The sequence below is a fragment of the Pongo abelii genome, chromosome 2 (assembly GCF_028885655.2).
Source record: "Pongo abelii isolate AG06213 chromosome 2, NHGRI_mPonAbe1-v2.0_pri, whole genome shotgun sequence".
NCBI classification, from domain to species: Eukaryota; Metazoa; Chordata; class Mammalia; order Primates; family Hominidae; genus Pongo; species Pongo abelii.
The window spans coordinates 163,897,161-163,922,002 of record NC_085928.1 but is presented as its reverse complement, the minus strand read 5'-3'; the positions used below and the strand labels follow the sequence as shown (position 1 = coordinate 163,922,002).

General features: G+C 38.3%; 1 protein-coding gene across 1 annotated transcript in view; it reads right to left on the bottom strand.

Moving 5' to 3' along the window:
• Nucleotides 1–24,842, bottom strand: part of ARHGEF26 (Rho guanine nucleotide exchange factor 26) — a 143,334-nt gene that overhangs the window by 49,600 nt on the left and 68,892 nt on the right. Inside the window, exons 7-9 of the mRNA XM_024245205.3 lie at nucleotides 19,802–19,954; nucleotides 16,198–16,327; nucleotides 12,914–12,988 (exon numbers count right to left, since the gene is read on the bottom strand). Of these exons, the coding sequence (XP_024100973.2) occupies nucleotides 12,914–12,988; nucleotides 16,198–16,327; nucleotides 19,802–19,954 (358 nt within the window). The remainder of the gene's footprint in view (nucleotides 1–12,913; nucleotides 12,989–16,197; nucleotides 16,328–19,801; nucleotides 19,955–24,842) is intronic.

The window sequence follows — 24,842 nt, the reverse complement described above, 5'->3', positions numbered from 1 at the left end:
GCTGTTTACTCTGTTGAGAGTTTCCTTTGCTGTGCAGAAGCTCTTTAATTAGATCTCATTTTTCAATTTTTGCTTTTGTCACGACTGTTTTTTGGCATCTTCATGAAATATTTGCCCATGCCTATGTCCCAAATGGTATGACCAGGTTTTCTTTTAGGGTTTTATAGTTTTAGGGTTTACATTTAAGTCTTTAATCTATCTTGATTTTTGTATACGGTATAAGAAAGGAATCCAGTTTCAATTTTCTGCATACAGTTAGCCAGTTCTTCCAGTACCATTTATTAAATAGGAAATCCTTTCTCCACAGTCTGTTTTGGTCAGATTTGTTGAAGATCAGATGATTGTAGGTGTATAGTCTTATTTTTGGGTTCTCTATTCTATTCCATTGGTCTATGTGTCAGTTTTTGTGCCAGTACCATGCTGTTTTGGATACTGTAGCCCTGTAGTATAGTTTGAAGTCAGGTAGTATGATGCCTCCAGCTTTGTTCTTTTTGCTTAGAATTGCCTTGGCTATTTAGGCTCTTCATTTGTTCCATATGAATTTTAAAATACTTTTTTTCTAATTCTGTGAAGAATGTCAATGGTAGTTTAATAATAATAGCATTGAATCTATAAATTGCTTTGGGCAGTACTACCATTTTAAAGATACTAATTCTTCCTATCCATGAGCATGGAATGTTTTTCCATCTGTTTATGTCATCTCTGATTTCTCTGGGCAGTGGTTTGTAGTTCTCCTTGAAGAGGTCCTTACTTCCCTTGTTAGCTGTATTCTTAGGTATTTTATTCTTTTTGTGTTAATTATGAATGGAAGTTCACTCATGATTTAGCTCTTGGATCGCCCATTGTTGGTGTATAGGAATGCTGGCGATTTTTGCAAATTAATTCTGTGTCCTGAGACTTTGCTGAAGTTGTTTATCAGCTTAAGAAGCTTTTGGAGCCCAGGAGTTTGAGAACAAGCTGGATAACACAGTGAGACCCCATCTCTACAAAAAAGAAATAAACAAAAGCAGCAAGAGAAAAGAGACAAATAACATACAATGGAGCTGCAATACCTCTGGCAGCAGACTTTTCAGTGGAAACCTTACAGGTCAGGAGAGAGAGGCATGACATATTTCAAATGACATATTTCAAATGCTGAAGGCAAAAAACTTTTACCCTAAAATAGTGTATCCAGTGAAAATATCCTTCAAACATAAAGGAGAAATAAAGACATTCCCAAACAAAAGCTGAGGCATTTCATCAACACTAGACCTTTCCTGCAAGAAATGCTAAAGGGAGTACTTCAATCAGAAAGAAAACAATATTAATCAAAAATAAGTAATCGCCTGAAGGTACAAAACTCACTGGTAATAGTAAATACACAGAAAAACACAGAATATTATAACACTGTAACTATGGTGTGTAAACTACCCCTACCCTAAGTAGAAGAGTAAACGATTAACCAATCAAAAATAGTAACTTCAACCACTTTTCAAGGCAGTCAGTACAATAAGATATAAACAGAAACAACAAAATGATTAAAAGTGGGGGTACAAAGTTAAGGCATAGAGTTCTTATTAGTTTTCTGTTTGCTTGTTTCCTTGCTTATGCAAATAGTGCTGTTATTGTGTTAAAATCATGGGTTATAATACTTGCAAGCCTCATGATAACCTTAAACACAAAAAGCAAAAAACTAAATCAGAGAAAATAATCTTCACTAGAGGAAGACAAAAAGGAAAGAAAGAAGGAATAGAAGACCACAAAACAACTAGAAAACAAATAACAAAAGGGCAGGAGTAAGTCCATACTTACCAATAATAACACTGAATGTAAATGGACTAAACTCTCCAATCAAAAGACACAGACTGGCTGAATGGATGAAAAAACAAGACTGATTGATCTGTTGCCTACAAGAAACACACTTTACCTATAAAGACACACATAGGCTAAAAACAAACGGATGGAGACAGATACTCCATGTCAATGGAAACCAAACCAAAACAAAACAAAAAAAAACCGGAGTTGCTATACTTATATCAGACACAATGGATTCCAGAAAAAACTGTAAGAAAACACAAAGAAAGTCACTATATAATGATAATGAGGTCAATTCAGCAAGAGGATATAACAATTTTAAATATATATGAACTCAACACTGGAACACACAGATATATAAAGCAAATATTATTAAAGGTAAAGAAAGAGATAGACCATAGTACCATAATAGCTAGAGACTTCAACATCCCACATTCAGCACTGGACAGATCTTCCAGATAGAAAATCAACAAAAAAACATCAGACTTAATCTGCACTATAGACCAAATGGATCTAATAGATATTTACAGAACATTTCATCCAGGAGCTATAAAATACACATTCTTTGGATCATTCTCAATAATTGTCCATATTTAGGTCACAAAACAAGTCATAAAATATTCAAAAATTCTGAAGTAATATCAAGCATATTCTTTGACCACAATGAAATAAAACTAAAAAAATTAATAACAGGAATTTTGGAACCTGTACAAATACACAGAAATTTAAAAATATGCTCCTGAATGACCAGTAGGTTAAAGAAGAAATTAAGAAGGAAATGGAAAAATTTCTTGAAACAAATGATAATGGAAACACAATATATCAAAACCTATGTGATACACTAAAAGCAGTATAAAGAGGGAATTTTATAGCTGTAAGTGCCTAAATCAAAAAAGAGGAAAAGGCCAGGTGCAGTGGCTCATGCCTGTAATCCCAGCACTTTGGGAGGCCAAGGTAGGGGGATCACTTGAGACCAGGAGATCGAGATCAGACTGCCAACATGGTGAAACCCCATCTCTACTAAAAAATAATACAAAAATTAGCCAGGCATGTGCCTGTAGTCCCAGCTACTTGAGAGGCTGAGGCATGAGATATGCTTGAACTCAGGAGGCGGAGGTTGCAGTGAACCAAGATCATGCTACTGCACTCCATCCTGGGAGATACAGCAAAACTCGGTCTCAAAAAAAAAAAAAAAAAAAAAAAGAAAGAAAGAAAAGAAAAATAAACTAACAATGAAACTCAACCAAACCCAAAATTCGTAGAAAACAAATAATAAAGAAAATCTAAAGGAAATGGACAAATTCCTACACACACACCACCTACCAAGATTGAACCAAGAAGAAATCCAAAAGCTGAATAGACCAATAACAAGTAATGAGATTGAAGCTGTAATGACAAGTCTCCCAGTAAAGAAAAGCCTGACACTCAACGGCTTCACTGCTGAATTCTACCCAACATTTAAAGAAAAACTAATACCAACCCTACCCAACCTATTCCAGGAAATAGAGGAGGAGGGAATACTTCCAAACTAATTCTATAAGGCCAATATTTCCGTGATACCAAAACCAGACAAAGACACATCAAAAAAGAAAACTGCAGAACAATATCTATGATTAATACTAACGCAAAAATCCTCAAAAAAATACTAGCAAACTGAATTCAACAACACATTAGAAAGACTATCAAAAAAAAAAAAAAAAAGAAAGCTTATCATGGCCAAGTGGGACTTATCCCTGGGATGCAAGGATGGTTCAACATAGGCAAACCAATCAGTGTAATACATTATATCAACAAAATGAAGGACAAAAAAAATGATCATTTCAATTGTGCAGAAAAAGCATTTGATAAAATTCAACATCCCTTTGTGATAAAAACCCTCAAAAACTGGGTATAGAAGGAACAAACCCCAACATGATAAAAAATCATATGACAGACCCATAGCTAGTATCAACTGAACGGGGAAAACTGAAAACCTTTCCTCTAATATCTGGAAAATAACAAGGATATCCACTTTCACCACCATTATTTAACATAGTAATGGAAGTCCTAGCTAGTGCAATCAAACAAGAGGATGATATAAAGACCATCCAAATTTGGAAGGAAATAAATCAAATTATCCTGTTTGCAGATAAGATCTCAATAAAATACTGGTAACCCGAATCCAGCAGCACATCAAAAAGCTTATGCACCATGATCAAGTGGGCTTCATCCCTGGGATGCAGGGCTGGTTCAACATAGGCAAATCAATAAACGTAATCCAGCATATAAACAGAACCAACGACAAAAACCACATGATTATCTCAATAGATACAGAAAAGGCCTTTGACAAAATTCAACAACCCTTCATGCTAAAACCTCTCAATAAACTAGGTATTGATGGGACGTATCTCAAAATAATAAGAGCTATCTATGTCAAACCCACATCCAATATCATACTGAATGGGCAAAAACTGGAAGCATTCCCTTTGAAAACTGGCACAAGACAGGGATGCCCTCTCTCACCACTCCTATTCAACACAGTGTTGGAAGTTCTGGCCAGGGCAATCAGGCAGGAGAAGGAAATAAAGGGTATTCAATTAGGAAAAGAGGAAGTCAATTGTCCCCGTTTACAGATGACATGATTGTATATCTAGAAAACCCCATTATCTCAGCCCAAAATCTCCTTAAGCTGATAAGCAACTTCAGCAAAGTCTCAGGATACAAAATCAATGGAAAAAAATCACAAGCATTCTTATACACCAATAACAGACAAACAGAGAGCCAAATCATGAGTGAACTCCCATTCACAATTGCTTCAAAGAGAATAAAATACCTAGGAATCCAACTTACAAGGGACGTGAAGGACCTCTTCAAGGAGGACTACAAACCACTGCACGACGAAATAAAAGAGGATACAAAGAAATGGAAGAACATTCCATGTTCCTGGGTAGGAAGAATCAGTATCGTGAAAATGGCCATACTGCCCAAGGTAATTTATAGATTCAATGCCATCCCCATCAAGCTACCAATGACTTTCTTCACAGAATTGGAAAAAAGTACTTTAAAGTTCATATGGAACCAAAAAAGAGCCCACATTGCCAAGTCAATCCTAAGCCAAAAGAACAAAGCTGGAGGCATCATGCTCCCTGACTTCAAACTATACTGCAAGGCTATAGTAACCAAAACAGCATGGTACTGGTACCAAAACAGAGATATAGACCAATGGAACAGAACAGAGCCCTCAGAAATAATGCTGCATATCTACAACTATCTGATCTTTGACAAACCTGACAAAAACAAGAAATGGGGAAAGGATTGCCTATTTAATAAATGGTGCTGGGAAAACTGGCTAGCCATATGTAGAAAGCTGAAACTGGATCCCTTCCTTACACCTTATACAAAAATTAATTCGAGATGGATTAAAGACTTAAATGTTAGACCTAAAACCATAAAAACCCTAGAAGAAAACCTAGGCAATACTATTCAGGACACAGGCATGGGCAAGGACTTCATGTCTAAAACACCAAAAGCAATGGCAACAAAAGCCAAAATTGACAAATGGGATCTAATTAAACTCAAGAGCTTCTGCACAGCAAAAGAAACTACCATCAGAATAAACAGGCAACCTACATAATGAGAGAACATTTTTGCAATCTACTCATCTGACAAAGGGCTAATATCCAGAATCTACAATGAACTCAAACAAATTTACAAGAAAAAAACAACCCCATCAACAAGTGGGCAAAGGATATGAACAGACACTTCTCAAAAGAAGACATTTATGCAGCCAAAAGACACATGAAAAAATGTTCATCATCACTGGCTATCAGAGAAATGCAAATCAAAACCACAATGAGATACCATCTCACACCAGTTAGAATGGCGATCATTAAAAAGTCAGGAAACCACAAGTGCTGGAAAGGATGTGGAGAAATAGGAACACTTTGACACTGTTGGTGGGACTGTAAACTAGTTCAACCATTGTGGAAGTCAGTGTGGCGATTCCTCAGGGATCTAGAACTAGAAATACCATTTGACCCAGCCATCCCATTACTGGGTATATACCCAAAGGATTATAAAACATGCTGCTACAAAGACACATGCACACGTATGTTTATTGCGGCACTATTCACAATAGCAAAGACTTGGAACCAACCCAAATGTCCAACAATGATAGACTGGATTAAGAAAATGTGACACATATACACCATGGAATACTATGCAGCCATAAAAAATGAGTTCATGTCCTTTGTAGGGACATAGATGAAGCTGGAAACCATCACTCTTAGCAAACTACCACAAGGACAAAAAACCAAACACCGCATGTTCTCACTCATAGGTGGGAATTGAACAATGAGAACATACGGACACAGGAAGGGGAACATCACCCACTGGGGCCTGTTGTAGGGTGGGGGGAAGGGCGAGGGATAGCATTAGGAGACATATGTAATGTTAAATGAAGAGTTAATGGGTGCAGCACACCAACATGGCATATGTATACATATGTAACAAACCTGCACGTTGTGCACATGTACCCTAAAACTTAAAGTATAATAAAAAAAAATCTTATATTTGATCTCCACAAAATAAAAACTATCAGAACTAATGAACAAATTCAGTAAAGTTGCAGGATACAAAATCAGCATACAAAAATCAGTAGCATTTCTATATGCCAACAGTGAACAATGTGAAAAAGAAATTAAAAAGTAATCTCATTTACAATAGCCACACATAAAATTAAATACTTAGGAATTAACCAAAGAAGTGAAAGATCTCTATAATAAAAACTATAAAACACTGATAAAAGAAATTGAAGAGGACACCAAAAAATTGCAAAATATTCCATGTTCATGGATTGGAAGAATCAATATTATTAAAATGTCCATACTACCCAAAGAAATCTACAGATTCAATGTAAATCCTAACAAAATACCAATGACCTTCTTCACAAAAATATAAAAAATCCTAAAATTTATATGAAACCACAAAAGACCCAGAATAGCCAAAGCTGTCCTAAGCAAAAAGAACAAAATTGGAAGAATCAGTTTACCTGACTTCAAATTATATTACAGAGCGATAATAACCAAGACAGCATGGTACTGGCATAAAAACAGACATATAGGCCAGTGGAGCAGAAAAAAGAACTTAGAAACAAATCCACACACCTACAGTGAACTCATTTATGACAAGAGTACCAAGAACATACACTGAGGAAAAGACAGTCTCTTTAATAAATGGTGCTGAGAAAACTGAATATTCATATGCAGAAGAATAAAACTATACCCCTATCTCTTACCATATACAAAAATCAAATCAAAATGGAGTAAATACTTAAATCTAAGACCTCAAACTATGAAAGTACTACAAGAAAATATTGGGAAGAATCTCTAGGACATTGGTCTGGGCAAAAATTCCTTGAAAAATACCCTACAACCACAGGCAGCCAAAGCAAAAATGGACAAATGGGATCACATCAAGTTAAAAGCCTTCTGCAGAGCAAAGTATAGAGTCAACAGAGGGAAGAGACAACCCCCAGAATAGAAGAAAAATATGTGCAAGCTAGTCATCTGACAAGGGATTAATAACCAGACTACATAAGGAGCTCAAATAACTCTATAGGAAAAAAATCTAATAATCCAATACAAAATAGGCAAAGATATGAATAGACATTTCTCAAAAGACATACAAACGGCAAACAGGCATATGAAAAGGTCCTCAACATCACTGATCATTAGAGAGATGCAAATCAAAACTACAATGAGATATCATCTTATTCCAGTTAAAATGGTTTATATCCAAAAGACAGGCAATAACAAATGCTGGCAAGGATGTGGAGAAAAGAGAACCCTCATACACTGATGGTGGGCATGTAAATTAGTACAACCACTATGGAGAACAGTTTGGAAGTTCCTTAAAAAACTAAAAATTGATTACTATATGATTCAGAAATCCTACTGCTGGGTATATACCCCAAAGAAAGGAAATCAATATATCAAAGAGATATCTGCCCTTCTTTGTTTGCTGCAGCACTGTTTACAATAGCTAAGATCTGGAAGCAACTTAAGTGTCCATCAGTAGATGAAAGAATGAAGAAAATGCAGTACATACACACAATGCAGTATCATGCAGCCATAAAAAAGAATGATATCTAGTCATTTGCAACAACATGGCTGGAACTGGAGATCATTATGTTAAATGAAATAAGCCAGACACAGAAAGACAAACATTACATGTTCTCATTTGTGGGATTTAAAAATTTTTTTTAAAAATGAACTCATGGGCCGGGCGCGGTGGCTCATGCCTGTCATCCCAGTACTTTGGGAGGCTGAAGTGGGTGGATCACAAGGTCAGGAGATCGAGACCACCCTGGCTAACACGGTGAAACCCCGTCTCTACTAAAAATACAAAAAAATTAGCCTGGTGTGGTGGCAGGCGCGCCCGTAGTCCCAGCTACTCGGGAGGCTGAGGCAGGAGAATGGCGTGAACCCGGGAGGTGGAGGTTGCAGTGAGCCGAGATTGCACCATTGCGCTCCAGCCTGGGTGAAAGAGCGAGACTCCATCTCAAAAAAAAAAAAAAAAAAATGAACTCATGGACATAGAGAGTAGAATGATGCTTACCAGAGGCTAGGAAGGGTAGTCGGGGCCTGGGGAGGAGGTGGGGATGGTTAATGGGTACAAAAAAAAAATAGAATAAGACCTACTATATGATCTATATGATAGCACAACAGGGTGACTACAGTCAACAATAACCCCCGACATTTTAAAATAAAGAGTTTAACTGAATTATTTTTAACTCAAAAGATAAATGCTTGAGGGGATGGATACCCCATTCTCCACGATGTGCTTATTTCACACTGCATGCCTATATCAAAACATCTCATGTACCTCATAAATGTATGTACCTACTATGTACCCACAAAATTAATAAATAAAAATATTTTTATATCTACTTATCTATAAAAAAATTTATTTCAATACTTTTCAGGGAGCAGGTAGTTTTTGATTCCATGGAGAAGTTCTTTAGTGGTGATTTATGAGATTTTGGTGTACCCATCACCTGAGCAGTGTACACTGTGCCCAATGTGTACTCTTTTAACCCACGCCCCCTTCTCCCTTCTCCCCAAGTCCCCAAAGTCCATAATATCATTCTTATGCCTTTGCATCCTCATAGCTTAGCTCCCACTTATAAGTCAGAACACATGATATTTGGTTTTCCATTCCTGAGTTACTTCACTTAGAATAATGGTCTCCAACTCCATTCAAGTTGCTGCAAATGCCATTGTTTCTTTTTATAGCTGAGTAGTATTCCATGGTGTATATATGCCACATTTCCTTTACCCATTCATTGCTTGATGGACATTTGGATTAGTTCCATATTTTTGCAACTGCAAATTGTGCTGCTATAAACATGAGTGTGCAAGTGTCTTTTTCACATAATGACTTCTTTTCCTTTGGGTAGATACCCAGTAGTGGGACTGCTGGATTGAATGGTAGCTCTACTTTTAGTTCTTTAAGGAATCTCCATACTGTTTTCCATACTGCTTGTACTAGTTTACGTTCCCACCATCAGGGCAAAAGTGTTTCCTTTTCACCACATCCATGCCAACATCTACTATTTTTTATTTTTAAATTATGGCCATTTTTGCAGGAGTAAGGTGGTACCTCATTGTGATTTTAATTTGCACTTATAGTTAGTGATGCTGAGCATTTTTTCACATGTTTGTTGGCCATTTGTCATACACATGTACTTCTTTGTAAATGGCTGAAGCAATACGTTATAGGAAAAGATTAAATAGAGCTTGACTATTTTGCCTCTGGGAGAAAAGCTCATAATGTAACACTATCTCCAACTCTAAACAGAATTTTGATGAGGTCAGAGTTAAAGCAGACATTCTCTTTCCATGGGAGAGTAAACAGAAGGAAATAACAGGAAGATTCATTTGGCATAAAACCATCTCTTGATCACTATTCCTTACATGGCACACATCACTCTAGAGGAGCTGAATTACCAGATTCCTATGGAAATTATCAGATTCCCTAGAATTTCTCCCCCCAGCATGTTAACAGAAAATCAGGAGGTAGGCACACTTTTCATTTTATAGAAATGTTGTTCTTGTTTTTGAGTTGTTTGATTATTAGGTCAGTAAGTCTTTCCAAGGCCTTAAAGAAATTGTCACAGTCTTTTTGGCAACATGCATGAGCAATTTCAGTGAAGTATTATTTGCATCTTGCAAATAAACTGCATTATTTTAACTACCAAAAGGTATGACTCTTTTTTTCCAAGAAGGAGTAACTACCTAGAGAGACTTACCCAAGAGATTAAGGCTGCATCTGGTTCTAAACCTTGGGCCTCAACATACCAAATTTAACTCTCTAAAATAAAATATTGGGAACTCCCAATTTCTCTGATTTTAGATAAAGCAAACAAGTGTAGTTCTACATTTTCATTCTAAACCATAAATGCTCTCTATGCATACTCTTTCTGCTGAAAATATTCATATTGTTTTCCCAGAATCTATAAAACCTCATCAGTAACCTTTACAAATAAAAAAGAAGATTAATTATTGAGCTGACTATATTAACGATTTCAGTTTCCCTATAACACTGGGAGACTGAAGGAATAATTCTAATATTCATGATTCATGCTCAATAGAGAGAAAGGAATGATGCCCTTCAGAGAAAGCAAGTCACTGGAATGATATCTCTTCACATGATAGCCTTTTGTATAATTATAGTATCAAGGTAAAGCAACTCACTGGTCTATTACATTTTTGCCAGCCTTTCCTGAAAGTATCAGTATGAAATCAAGTGAACAAGAGATGCCTGAAGGAATGTAGTAATCTACTGTAACAGAGATGTAAAATTCTTGAAAAAAATTAAGTAACATTCCAGGTTTAATTCAACAACCAATTACTAGTACCTTCCTATTTTTTTCTCTGTGCAAATTCTTTTTTTTTCAATTTCTTGGTAACAACCAGGCAAAATTTGTCAAAATCTCATTTATGTTCAAGACTAGAACTTCTCTAGTAGTTTCTCCTAAAAACCTTCCCCCGTTTCCCTCCCCAGTTCCTCCTCTAGGAAAGCAGCACAGGACTTGAGGTCTTGGAGGAAGCGCCACTGGCAGTAGTACCTTACGTAACTTCTCACTTGTCAGGCTTTCTTTACTTAGTGTTCCCAAAATAGGTGTACAGACCACTGATGGGATGAAGAGATGAATTTAAGTGGCTCACAGATACACTTACTTTTACTACAAAAATGTATATTAGAAAAATAAACAACTAATAAAACCCGTGATTTTGTAAATACTATTGGCAAGGATGAGGATAAGTAAAATGGTGACTCGACGTAAAGTTGACTAAAAGAAACAGTACTTCATAATAAAGTGGTAGAAAGCCATACCCAATTCATATAGGGCTATGTAACTGGAGACATTTAGGAAGCTTCTGATGCTACCATTATCTTTGCTCCTCTGTGCCAACCTCATACAGTATCCTCAGTGACACCTACGCCTTCTATTGCTTCCTCTCAGCTAGATATTTCTATCAGTAGCTAAACCCAGTAGCTACATTTTTCTAATCTTTAAACAAATACACTAATGAAGACCCTCTCTCACTTCCCTTTCAGCTACAGCTCTTTCTCTTTCTACTCCCCGAATTTAGACAGTTAGCTACCGCTGCTGGCTGGCTGCATATTCACACCTCCCTCTCATTTCTCAATACACTCAGCTCAGGTTCCCTACCCCCGCTCCCCAACCCCAGTATACAACCTACCTGATGATAAACCCAAGGATAACTTCAATCATTATCTCACTTTATCTTTCAGGAGCATTCAACAGAGTTAACCACCAAATTATCTGCCATTTGCCAAGCTATTACGGTTTTCCTTCTTCTTGCCTGGTATGTTTTACTTTGTTTTGTTCTTTTTTTTTAGTTTCCTCCGCTGGCTCATTTTCCCTAAAGAAGACTATGAACGCTAGCATTCCTCATGGTCATTCCTCAGGCTCACTGCCCTTCTCATTCCACAGTCTCCCTAAGTAACCTCATCCACTCTCCCAGCTTCAACTACTGTCCATATGCTGATGATTCCCAAATCCATGTCTCCAGTTCAGGTCTCCTCTCTGAACTTCTGACTTGTTTATTTAGCCAACTTGGATGTTCCATAGGAATCTCAATGACAACACGACCCAAATGGAACTTATCCACTCTCCCTATGTTTCTATTGTAGATGAAGAAGAGCATCTACCTTGCTGCCCAAGCCAGAGACAATATTCCTTGACTTCTGTCCTGAAATGTGCTCACCCAATCAGTTTCCAAGCCTGCCTCCCCAGTATACAGGTAGACTTCTCACCACCTTACCATCATGTCAATAGGGGCCACTGCCATCCCTTGGCTAATCAACTATCACTGGCCTCAGAACTGGCCCCATCACCACTATCATCTTCATAATACATGAATTTAGCCTCTATATCATCTTAAGATCAGGCCCCCAACAGTCTAGCATGTATAACAAGGCCCCACACAGCTGGTTCCCCAGTGCTGTCTCTCAGATTGCATCCTAGCCACACAGAGAACATTCCAGTTCTTCAAAATCTCCAATATTTTCTTGCTTTTGGATCTCTACACATACCTGAGACACTCTCTTCCCCCAACCCTGGGCTCACAGCCACTCCTGTGTTAGGTCTCAGCTTAGACACCACTGTGGACTTCCCTAACATGTCACCCACCACCCTTCATTGTAACTCTATTTAATGTCTGCCCTCCTCTTTCCACTGCACATTCCACATGCACGGTGACTACACGTGTCTTACTCATCACTGCATTTCCAGGAACTGGCATCATTCTTGGCACAGTGGTTGATACTCAATAAACATTTACTGAACGAGAAATGAATAAACAGCTATTCAGCCACCAAAAGAAAATGAGGTATCTGTAGGCCCTTAAAGCAAAACTGTCTGAAACAGTAAAAATACCAATTTCACTTGAGTATAGCAAATATTATTTTGTTTTACAACTACCTAAAGAACGCTATACAAATGCCCGTGAGACTCTACCAGTTTTCAGCATCAAGCCAAGACACACTCTGTGTCTGAGGTAACTGAATGGTTTCTTGTCTTACAAACAAACTGTCACCCAACAGTTACCTTGCTAACTTCCTTCAAGGCTCTTTTGCAGACTTCATACCTCGGAGAGTCCTTAGGTGTTTTTTGACAGATAGTCTGTAATGAAATAAAAGTGAACAAAATTTATTGATCTATTTTATTAAGTAAAATAAAACCAATGTCCAGCCATATCCTTTTACTCATAGCAAACAATGCCAAACACGATATTACGGATGAGTATGAGGATAATATTAAAACCCAATTTAAAAACCAAGAAATAATCTTTAAACACAGGATCCAAGTCCATCCAGGGAATGGTTAAGTAAGAAGATAAAATTCAGAGATGGGTAACCCTAGTTTCAAATCCCAGGTCTGCCCCTTACTAGTTATCCAACCTTGAGCAAGTCACCAACTCTATCTTTATGAGCCTCTCCTTCCCCATCTGTACAACTGCAGTGATGCCAGCTACATCACAAGGTTGTCAGAAGTGTTCATGATAATTTACGTAAAGTTCTTTATGAGTGCCTGGCATACGGTATGCCGTCAATAAGTAAGAATTACTTTAATTATCACCATTATAATCATTATTATTAGAGGCAATTATATTTATAGATGATACATTTGGAATAAAAAGAACATCCAGGCAAAGTGGCTCACGTCTGTAATCCCAGCACTTTGGGAGGCCAAGGCAGGCAGAATGCTTGAGTCCAGGAGCCAGGGCAACATGGAAAAACCCCATCTCTACAAAAATACTAAAAAAAAATTAGCCAGGCATGATGGTGTGCACCTGTGGTCCCAGCTACTCAGGAGGCTAAGGTGGGAGGGTCACTTGAGCCTGGGAGGTGGAGGTTGCAGTGAGCCGAGATCGCACCATTGCACTCCTGGGTGACAGCATCTCAAAGAAAAAACAAACAACCAAAAAAAACCAGCAAGGGAAAAAAAGCCTGCTAGGTTTTCTGTTGATATATTTATACTGAGAAATTTCATTTGTGATAGTAAAATCAGGTCAAACAGGGTCAATTCACGGTAAATTTAATTACATATAACTTTAAAGCTATACACACATTCAAAGCCCAGGGAACCACTTTAATTACTGAAAGTGTTTATTTCAATTAACAAGCTTAACTGAATTTCCAAATGAGGTAAAATTGAAGAGACACTATTTTAAGTACATTTACATTCTGCCTAAATGGCCAGATTTCCACACATGCGAAACAGGTTAGAGCAACAGGCATCAGGCAGAGGTAGAAAGTAGCTGGCTACTAGCAAGTCACTGGTCCCTTAAATGTACAGAAGCACCAAGCCAAGACATCTGAAAGTCAGGCATCAAGATTTTTAACTATGTGCTATGTGAGAAACACAGAGTGCACCATCTGTGGAGGTTCTTATATTTTTTGACTATGACTCACTGTAAGAAATACTTTTACACTGCAACCAGCACAGATGCACACATAAATGAACCAGGATTTTATGAAACAATATTTAACCACTTTATGAGCAATGTATATATGCTCGTAATTCAAAAATCAGTTTTATGGCCCACTAATGGGTATGAAAGCAGCACGAAAAATATTGGTTTATGTCCCTGAGAGCAGGCATCCTTAGCTGGACTCCATATATTGATATTTTATGTAAAATTTTGTGCATACACATATTCTCTGGGAAGAAAAGCTATAGCTTTACTCAGAATCTCAAGGGGGGTCTGTGGCTTAAAAAAAGTTTAAAGCCTACTGAGCAATCATGGCATGAATCTCCAACACTGTATAACATAATGTGTTAGATTTTAGAGTCCCATTCTATACAAGCAATTTTCTCAAATTTAAAGAGATATAAAAGGCTTGGCCATCACAGCATATATAAAATCTGGAAAACATGTTTAAAATGCATTTTATTTATTTTTGTTCTTTTATTTCAATTCTCAAAGAGGAATAAAATGCATTTTCAGAAGAAAACCCTGAAAATTCAAAAGTCTAATATTACAAGAAATGTTGTATTTACAAGGCATTCACTTCTTGTTTAAAAAAATAGTCATGTTTGAAATAATATTTCCTTATATGGACCAAAGTTTCCTTCTTAAGCAAAAATTCGATTTTGATAACTTAGCTGCATTGTATCTTTAAACATGATAAATACTGATCTCAAAAAAAAAATCAGAAAATGAAATGTTCAAAACTGCAAGCTTCCAAATATGTACACAAAGGGGAAGTTCCTGAATTACAGGTAATGGGTGGAGAAGGTGTAAAGGCAGTAGATCCAGGTGAACTTGAGGAGCACAAGGTGCTATGAATCCTGAAATATCTGACAAAACCTCTCCAAAACTGCAGCAGTCAGCTAAATGCTCATGATCCCATGCTTTTACACATTTCAAAATTTCAGCATTTTTAAAGAATATATTTTAGAATTCACAATGGGATATAGAATGTGAAATTTACTTTGTAACCTTAATCATAATGTTTAATATATATTTTACTTTGTTTTTATTAGTCAAAATCAGGTATGTAAAAAGTTGACCTTATATCAACATTGTGATCCAATTTTAAAGTACGATTGTAACAAAATATTTTCTAATTAGATCAAAAAGACACTCTGTGGTCTACTGCTAGAATGGCACCTGTGTCGAGCCACCCCACTTTTCTCTTTTGCTGCCCCAGCAGCTCCACTGCAGCCAGTGGCAGGCTCTACCGCCCATAGCCTACCTGTCTTTCCAGCTGCACGTACTAGTAGGTAGACTCTACTCACTTTTCCCAGTCATGTCTTGCATGATTCAAAGTCAAACACTTGCTTTCTTCATGAATGCTGCCTAACACAAGAAGGAAGCTGGGCTTTCCTCACTCACTTCGCACAATGCATAATACAGGCAGTACTATGCCTTGTCATGCTGAAGACACTCTCATTCCTGTATGAAATGGAAGCCCCAGGGCACCTTGGAACATTACAGATGAAGGGATCTCAGTGACCAGTCTGAGGAATCTTAGGCCCAAAGAGACTGAGTTGCTCAAGGTCACATGCCTAATGGCTTAGCTAGAATTAGAATCCAGGCCTCCTGACATAAAGAAGCCACAACTCTTCCTGTTTCAAAAAATGCTGAGTAAGTGGGTGATGAGATCCAATTTCTTCAGAATGACCATAAAAGCCTAAATGAAAGATAATTTCTGGAGATATCGGATACAGGTGAGACTTCCGAACACACAACACCTTCTCACTTAATTGGGGGATTTTTAGACCTTTAAATATGCATCAATTTAAGTGGAATACTAATAATTTTCTAAATCAGATTCAGAGAAGCACAGCCATCCACAGAGGAAAAAGCCACTGTCATGTCTTACATCCATCAGCAGGGGAAGGCGGGTCACCCTCTGCATGGGGAGAATGAGAAAAGAGATCATGGGTAAGTTCCTACAGTCTTCATGGGACTCAATCCTTGACAATACTTCCTTAAAGGATGGATTGGTAGCTCTGAGGGAAAACAAAGAAAAGAGAAACTTCAAAATGTTTCCTCCTCAAATTCAGCAGCAAGTAAAAATGTATTACAAAATACTGTGATAAATCCATATAGCATCAACTATTTTAAACTATATGAAAATATCATAAGCACATAAATACACCAGCAAATATGAATGGCTTGTCTGCCTTTTATATTCAAGGCTGAATATAATAAGATGTGGACTTCACATAACAGTATTAACAATAAGGCTAAACATGTATGAGCTAGAAATTTATACAAGTGGAAGGTAAGCAAATGAAGAAGCCGTGGTATCATAATGGTGAATATGTGGGTCATAAATCAGTATACAGACTAGGTCTTATATCTGATCATCTATAAACATATATCATTAATAAGATCATAAATAATATGTTTTAAGCCACTTCTCCAGCCCTAGACAATGATATAAGAAATTCACAGTTAGACTGGACTTCAGAGGCTTTAGGCCACAAAGATCCTCTTTCTGAGACAGAAAACCTTTTGATCACATCAGTCAAAATATTCCTCTTTTTCTCCTCTTAATGCAAGAAAAGTATTAATGCTGCTATAACATTTTAATGAAACTTAGCAAGATACTGTAACATACATTCTTTCATGTGGAATCAGCTACAAAACTTTTAAGGAAGGCCAGATAGGGATTCCAGTAAGAAAATGGAATGCAGAAAGGTCCCTACCTCACCAAGTAAATATGACTTAGTAACTGCCAAAGACAGAAGTCAAACCCAGGTTTGTTTGTTTGTTTTGTTTTTTTTTGTTTTTTTTGTTTTTTGAGATGGAGTCTTGCTCTATCACCCAGGCTGGAGTGCAATGGCACAATCTCGGCTCACTGCAGCCTCTGCCTCCCAGGTTCAAGCGATTCTATACCTCAGCCTCACAAGTAACTGGGATTACAGATGTGCCCCATGATGCCCAGCTAATTTTTGTATCTTTAGTAGAGACAAGGTTTCATCATGTTGGCCAGTGTAGTCTCGAACTCCTGGCCTCAAGTAATCCACCTGCCTCGGCCTCCCAAGGTGGTGGGATTACAGGCATGAGCCACTGTGCCCGGCCTTAAACCTAAGTTTTCTAATGTTAAATCTGACACTCTTGTCCATCTCTCACTCTCTTACCTCACTTCATCCCATGAGGAGCTCTGTAGAGTTCCACTGCCACTTTCCAAGGCAAGGAGGGTAGGAGGTAGATGGATATTGTACTCCCATGAGGGGAGAAGGAAGCAGGATAGTGACAATAACCGTCATTTTCTTTTAAAAAAATGTTATTTTGAAAATTAAATAATCTCGTTCAAGGCTGCTACTAAAAGCAGGGAGGGGGAGAATGCCAGAATAGCAAATGAAAAGAAATTATACAGAAACATTTCATTTCCATTTTCTCTAATTGAGAAGTTTTAAGTTTCCTTTTACTGATAGTGCTGACAAGATTTTTAGAAAGTTAAAAAAAAAAAAAACAAACCTCTAAATTAGTTGTATATTTAAATAACTCAGGTCCCAGTCCCCTCCCTCACCTTCCAAAGGTTCTGATTAAATAGTCTGGGATGGACTCTGGACAGTGTATATTTGCTCATTTTCAGGCCCCAGGGCATTTCTAACATGCAGCTAGAATTGAAAGCCACTGTTCTAACCTTAAATTCACATCAACTGCGGGCCGGGCGCAGTGGCTTACGCCTATAATCCCAGCACTTTGGGAGGCAGAGACAGGTGGATCACAGGGTCAGGAGATCAAGACCCTCCTGGCTAACACGGTGAAACCCAGTCTCTACTAAAAATACAAACAATTAGCTGTGTGTGGTGGCACACACTTGTAGTCCCAGCTACTCGGGAGGCTGAGGCAGGAGAATCGCTTGAACCTGGGATGCAGAAGTTGCAGTGACCCAAGATTGCACCACTGCACTCCAGCCTGGGCCACAGAGCGAGACTCCATCTCAAAAAAAAAAAAAAAAAAAAAAAAAATCACATCAACTGCAACAAATCCCCTGAAAACACAACTACTAATTGCCATGTGAAAGTGCTGATGATGTTATCATTAAGCTAATTTAGATAAAACCTTTAAGAGTCACATGATGTATAGCAGTACCTAGTGACATTTTTTAAATCCTGCAAAACAAAAGGAAACCCAAATTTATCTGTAATTCAAGGCTTTGTTTTCAGACATGAACTTGCATTCTCTAACAGTTACAGAGAACCTCTGTTCCTATAGCAGTGGTTCCCACCAGGGGGTGGTGGAGTGAGGAAGTGATGGGTGTGGTTTTACCCTCAGGGGACCTTCTGCAATGTCTGGGGAGATTTTTGGCATCTAGCAGATGGAAGCCAGGGATGCCCTTAAGCATCTTACAACGCATAGGACAGCCCACCACAAAGACTTATCCAGTCCAAAATGTCAATTGTGCGAACAAACCCTGCTTTATACTAAAAACCTCATTTGGGGTTGGCAGCTGTGTGTTTTCCACCCTGGCTATATGAAAATGTCATGAAGATGTGGAGGAAAAAGGGGGCCATCATCAGCCCTTCTCACCAGTTTAGAGGCTTTGACTATTTCTCCAAGCAGCCATAAGTTAGTCATCCTCAACCCCTACTCCTCCATAGGGGTCTCACATATTGTACAGAAGTTGACAGAAGCTCCATGCTATGGTCATAAATGCCACAACTCACAGGAGGGGGTGAGAATGATAACAGCCATTAAGCTCCCAAACTGGGTTTACAGCAGTGCACAACTGTGCTGTAAAACAGCAACTTGTGATAAACAGGACCCTTTAAAATACATATAGGCATTACTGAACAATTGGTGACTCTTTAAAGGACACAGAGGGCATATGCATCACATCAAAACTCTCAGTAACCTAAAAAGGACAAAAAGAAAAGATGTGGCAGGAAATCTAATGTTTGACTCTTTTGCTGCATAACTGAAATCTTTAAGAACATTATTTTTTTCTATTGCTTTCCTTCAGAACTTCCCTCCTCTCCTCAACTCTAACTACCCAAGGGGGGGAATAATCAGCAATTTTTATGAACAATTAATTATCGTTGTCAATTGAATGGAGGGAGATCAGAATAGTAGAGAAAACCCTGAATCTTAGCTTCTAGCTCAATCTACTCAAGAATCCCCTCTAAGCCTCAGGAAAACCACTTAATTGCCAGTTAAAAGCTTAGAAAACTGCGGGTTTAGAGTGAGGACCACCTCTGTTTCCTGCAACAATTAAAAACAAAGAAACAATAAACAAAGACATCAATAACAAGCTGTAATTTCATAAGAGAGAAAATTCTCTACACACTAGATTTTTCTACTTAAACACCCTCACCCTAAAAGTAATGCTCTTAAACATTTCTCCTCTGGGAAATAGCCTATCAGGAGGCATTTCTAAATATAATTCAAAAGATCAATTAATTTCAGTCAATGTAGCCTAATTAAAACTAGGTTAGACGATTAAAACTGTAGCATTCGACATTGCTTACAACAATTTTTGTAGTGTTCGTTGTTGGTAGACTTCATTTGTGCAGTATTTCACATATGGGTCAAATGTGGATGCTGTGTGTTTTTCCACAATGTCACTTATGTCATCTATGAAGATATTATTCTGATGTCTTGCTTCCAACTCTATAAAGAACCTGAAAAACCAAAGGGAAAAAAAAATTTACACTTCTTTCATACACTCTAACAGACAACAGATAAGCCTCATGTAATGTTATTACACGGGGTTTGAAAATTCAACAGTACACAGTACCAACTAAAAAATATTTTTAAAAACTATAAAAATTTCATCTAAGTTTAAATCTATCATATTAACACCTCCTTGAGGATGAGCATTGTGGCTCATGCCTATAATCTCAGCACTTTGGGAGGCTGAGGCAGGAAGATCACTCGAGGCCAGGAGTTCAAGACAAGACAAAACCAAAAAAAAAAAAAAAAAAAATCAAGTTATTGCTTCAAGTGTTTGGCTTCAAACATTGATCTGCTCTGCCTTCAGGTACTTTAGACTAAACATATTTTATTATTTTTCAAGAATTCTTTATGGGAAGGGGAGTGAATGCTTATATATTTTATTGTATTGAAAAATACATGAGCAAAACACCTAAATAAATGCTTAAAAAATAAGTCTGAGGCCAGGTGTGGTGGCTCACATCTGTAATCCCAGCACTCTGGGAGGCCGAGGCAGGTGGATCACGAGTTGAAGGGATCGAGACCATCCTGGCCAACATGGTGAAACGCCGTCTCTCCTAAAAATACAAAAATTAGCCAGGTGTGGTGGCATGCAGCTGTAGTCCCAGCTACTCAGGAGGCTGAGGCAAGAGAATCTCTTGAACCCAGGAGGCGGAGGTTGCAGTGAGCCGAGATCGTGCCACTGGACTCCAGCCTGGCGACAGAGACTCCATCTCAAAAAAAAAAAAAAAAAAAAAAAAGTCTGAAATAAATCTAACACTATATGTTTTTTTTCTCAAAATAAAAACAATCACATTATTTTAAATCTGATAATTATACATGGTATTTAAATCCCTCCCTCCCTCTCTTTCTTTCTCTTTCTTTCTTTCTTCTGAGAAAGGGCCTCACTCTGTCACCCAGGCTGGAGTGCACTGGCATTATCTCACCTCACTGCAACCTCTGCCTCCCGGGATCAAGTGATTCTCCTGCCTCAGCCTCCTGAGTAGCTGGGATTACAGGCATGTGCCACCATGCCTGGCTAATTTTTATGTTTTTTAGTAGAGACAGGGTTTTACCATATTTGCCAGGCTGGTGTCTAACTCCTGACCTCAACTGATCTACCCACCTTGGCTTCCTGAAGTGTTGGGATTACAGGCGTGAGCCACTGCACCCGGCCAGGGTTACCAGATTTAGTTTATAAATAGATACCAATTTAGGGTCACCTAAACAGATACACACATACAAGTGTATATATCTATAATACACACACATATGATATATATCATTATATATGTCATATAGATAGCAATTGTTTATCCATTCATCTGCTGATGGAGACTTGAGTAGTTTCTAGTTTTTGGCTACCTGGAATAATGCTGCTATGAACATTTGCATATGAATATCTATTCGTGTGTCTGTTTTCAAGTCTCTGGGGTATATTCCTATCGGTGGAATTTTAACCACACTGACTGTGCAATAGTATGTGTATAGGGGGGTGTGTGTGTGTGTGTGTGTAAGTGTGTGCAGAGAAACGGTAGCATAATACCTGAACCAAAACAGAAGAAGCTGAATTATATGCCAAGGAGAGGTTAGTTCACTAAACAAATTAGTAAGAAATGATCCTTTCCCTCCCAACACTCACAGTGGAGTGGCTGATGGGAGGCATGCAGCCAATTACAATACAGGATCTATCACACAGGTGTGGTATAATAAAATAATAAGTATTTGGTCTTCATCCCTGGTCCTTGGAACACAGCTCCTTGAAATACCTGGAATCTCCAGAATGACAGGAGTGTCTTTTGTATGCCAGTGAGATGACTGGTAGCTGGGGACCCTTAGATAGCTTCAGCATGGCTCTCAGCATGCCGGAAAGACCAAGGCATGATTGCAGGGTTGGAACTTTCAGCCATGCCTGCCTACCTCCAGTCATAAGAAGAGAAGAGTTTGAGTTCAATTGCCAAGGAATAATGATTTAATCAATCATGCCTATGTAATGGAGCCTCCACAATAACCCTTAACTGATGGGGTTAGGGAGGGTCGATGAACACCTTGAGGTGCAGGGAGGGTAGCAGGCCCTGAGAGGGACTAGGTGGTCTGCAGTACCTGCACCCCCTCCAGCCTTGCCCTATAACAATCCTTGTATTTGGCTGTTCTTGAGTTGTACCCTATTTAATAAAGCAGAAATTGCAGAGTACCTTCCTGAGTTCTGTGAGCCATTTTAGCAAATCATCAGGGCCTGAAAGAGGGGTGGATTGTGGAAATCCCCCCACAACTTTGTAGCCAAATAGGAGAGAAGTGTGGGTAACCTGGAGACCCAATACTTGCATCTGCTGTCTTAAATGAGGGCAGTTTTGTGAGCTGAAACCTTAAACCTGTGGAGTGTGATGCAAACTCAGGGTGGTTAATGTAGGAACTTAAATTGTAGGACCAAACTGTAGGACACACAATTGGTGTCTCAAGGGTTAGAGAGTTGGTTGGTATTAAAAAAAAAAAAAAAAAAAATCACACATTTGGTGTCAGAAGTATGGTGAGTAAAAAAATAAAGAGGCCTACAAAGAAAACTCCAGAGGGCAGAGTGACCACCCTCATGGTAAACACAGGTGAGGACACGTGTAAGCTGGATTATCAGTGCCAAGGATGACATGACGGGAGCAGGGGAGCGAAGCACAATGGGCAGAGGAAGCAACGTGGGTCTGGCTGGGGAAACTGGGAAGTTCAGTGGAGCTGAGGTATAGACTCCACTCCAGGAGGAACAGAAAGAAGACTGCAGAGCAGGCTTGAGCTCGATTGCAAAGGTTATACTGTGTGCTGGGAAGTTTACGATTAATCTGCAGACAATAAGAAACCACTGGAGGTGTGGAAGCCAATAAATCACTCAATCCGAGAAAACTGGAGCAGAGCAAGGATGGATTACTAGTAGGGAGGAACAGATGGCAAGCAGGCCGGTTAGGTGGCTAATCTGGGCAAGCTGACAATAAAGCCTGGTAGTGGGAAATCAAGAGGACCCAGCGTAGGGTAACAATCTGGAGATAAAATTAATAGACTCAAGAAACGCATTAGATGGGAAGTCAAGGAAGATGCTAAGATTTCTGGTCAAGGTTTCCACCTGGTCAATAAAGTGGGTTCTTAAACCATTAATGAAGACAGAGATTTAGGAACAGGGAGAAGCAGCAGGAAGAGCTCCATTTAATTTTGCCTTGGAGATGTCTAACGGACAGCTAAAAATACACATCTGTGAAAATTCAGAGGAACTGGAATTCTAGGTACTATATAGTTAAGACTATTTGATTTCTAGCTGTTTTTCATATAAATGTGAAATATTTGTCATTTAACTCCAACTGTTTTGTAATGCAAATGTAAAGAAAATTGTTCAAAGAAAATTGAAAGGCCGGGCACGGTGGCTCACGCCTGTAATCCCAGCACTTTGGGAGGCCGAGGTGGGCGGATCACAAGGTCAGGAGATCGATACCATCCTGGCTAACACGGTGAAGCCCCGTCTCTACTTAAAATACAAAAAATTAGCCGGGCGTGGTGGCAGGCGCCTGTAGTCCCAGCTACTCGGGAGGCTGAGGCAGGAGAATGTGTGAACCCGGGAGGTGGAGCTGGCAGTGAGCCGAGATCACGCCACTGCACTCTATCTAGCCTGGGCGACAGAGCGAGACTCCGTCTCAAAGAAAAAAAAAAGAAAAAAAGAAAATTGAAAAAAGAAGAAACCATAAGGCCATTATCATATAATTCTAGCATATAAATATCTTGAGGCAAGTATCTCTTACAATTTGTCTTTAGCTTACACTGTTACCAGCCTGAAGGAATGCAACCATATAACCAAAAACAACAGTAACTTGGCTTTTCCCACTGAAAAGGAAAATTTCATTTATCACTGTAAAAGGTTTGCCAAAGTACAATATTAAAAATAAGGTACTAATTAAATATCTGTTTATGCTACTTACTTTAATATAAACCAAACCACCCATCTTTTATTTTTACATTGACATAATTAAGACATAATTTAAAGCTTTCTATGTTAAATGATCTATTGGTTATTTTGGAAAATTTGCATACTTTACTAAGTGAGCTAGCTACAAAAAGATGAAGAAAGTATTTCTAAAAAATGAGGTATGATTTCGGGAACCAAGAATGCTGGTGAATCAAATCAAATCTGAAGCAAAAGTAAAAGTATTCTGGTTCCCTTGATGAAACTTGAATGAAATAATTTGGCTTACCGGGAGGACAACTTTTTAATGGAAATACGTATTTAAGTTCTATGAATTTTTTTCTGGGATAATACTTCCATTTATTTCCTCCTTGTAGTATTACCAAGATGTTCATGTTTTATAACCAATCATGTTACACAACCTTTATCTTTTTTTTCCCCCGTAAAGCATTTCCAATCTCATCACTAAAGAGAAACCTTCTGTGGACCAGGAAAAGCTGCCTAGAAACATTCCCTCCTAACCAGAAACACAAGTTAGCCCTGTTTGGCTGTTAACTCACCATCACAAGCAAAAATCACACCCATACTTCAAATGAGTGCTTTAAATGATTGTAGTCTGCCAAGGTGAGCTCCTCAGCTGTGCAGATAATGGTCCTACCAAACATATAAGGTCAACCTCCCAGGAGTTTCAAGATGATTCAGCTAAAACCCATGTTTGAAAAAAGAGTCTGATGTGGAGCTTGCTTATGGTCTAGGAACCTTTCTTCTAACATTTTTTAAAACTGCAGGGATTTTCTTTAGGCCTTTTGTGGTTTATTACGTGATGATCTTAAATGTGGCACTACATTTTTGAGGAAAAAACAAAACCAACAGTGAGCCTGCTTTATGAGATGGTCATTATACCCATTTTATAGATAAGAAAA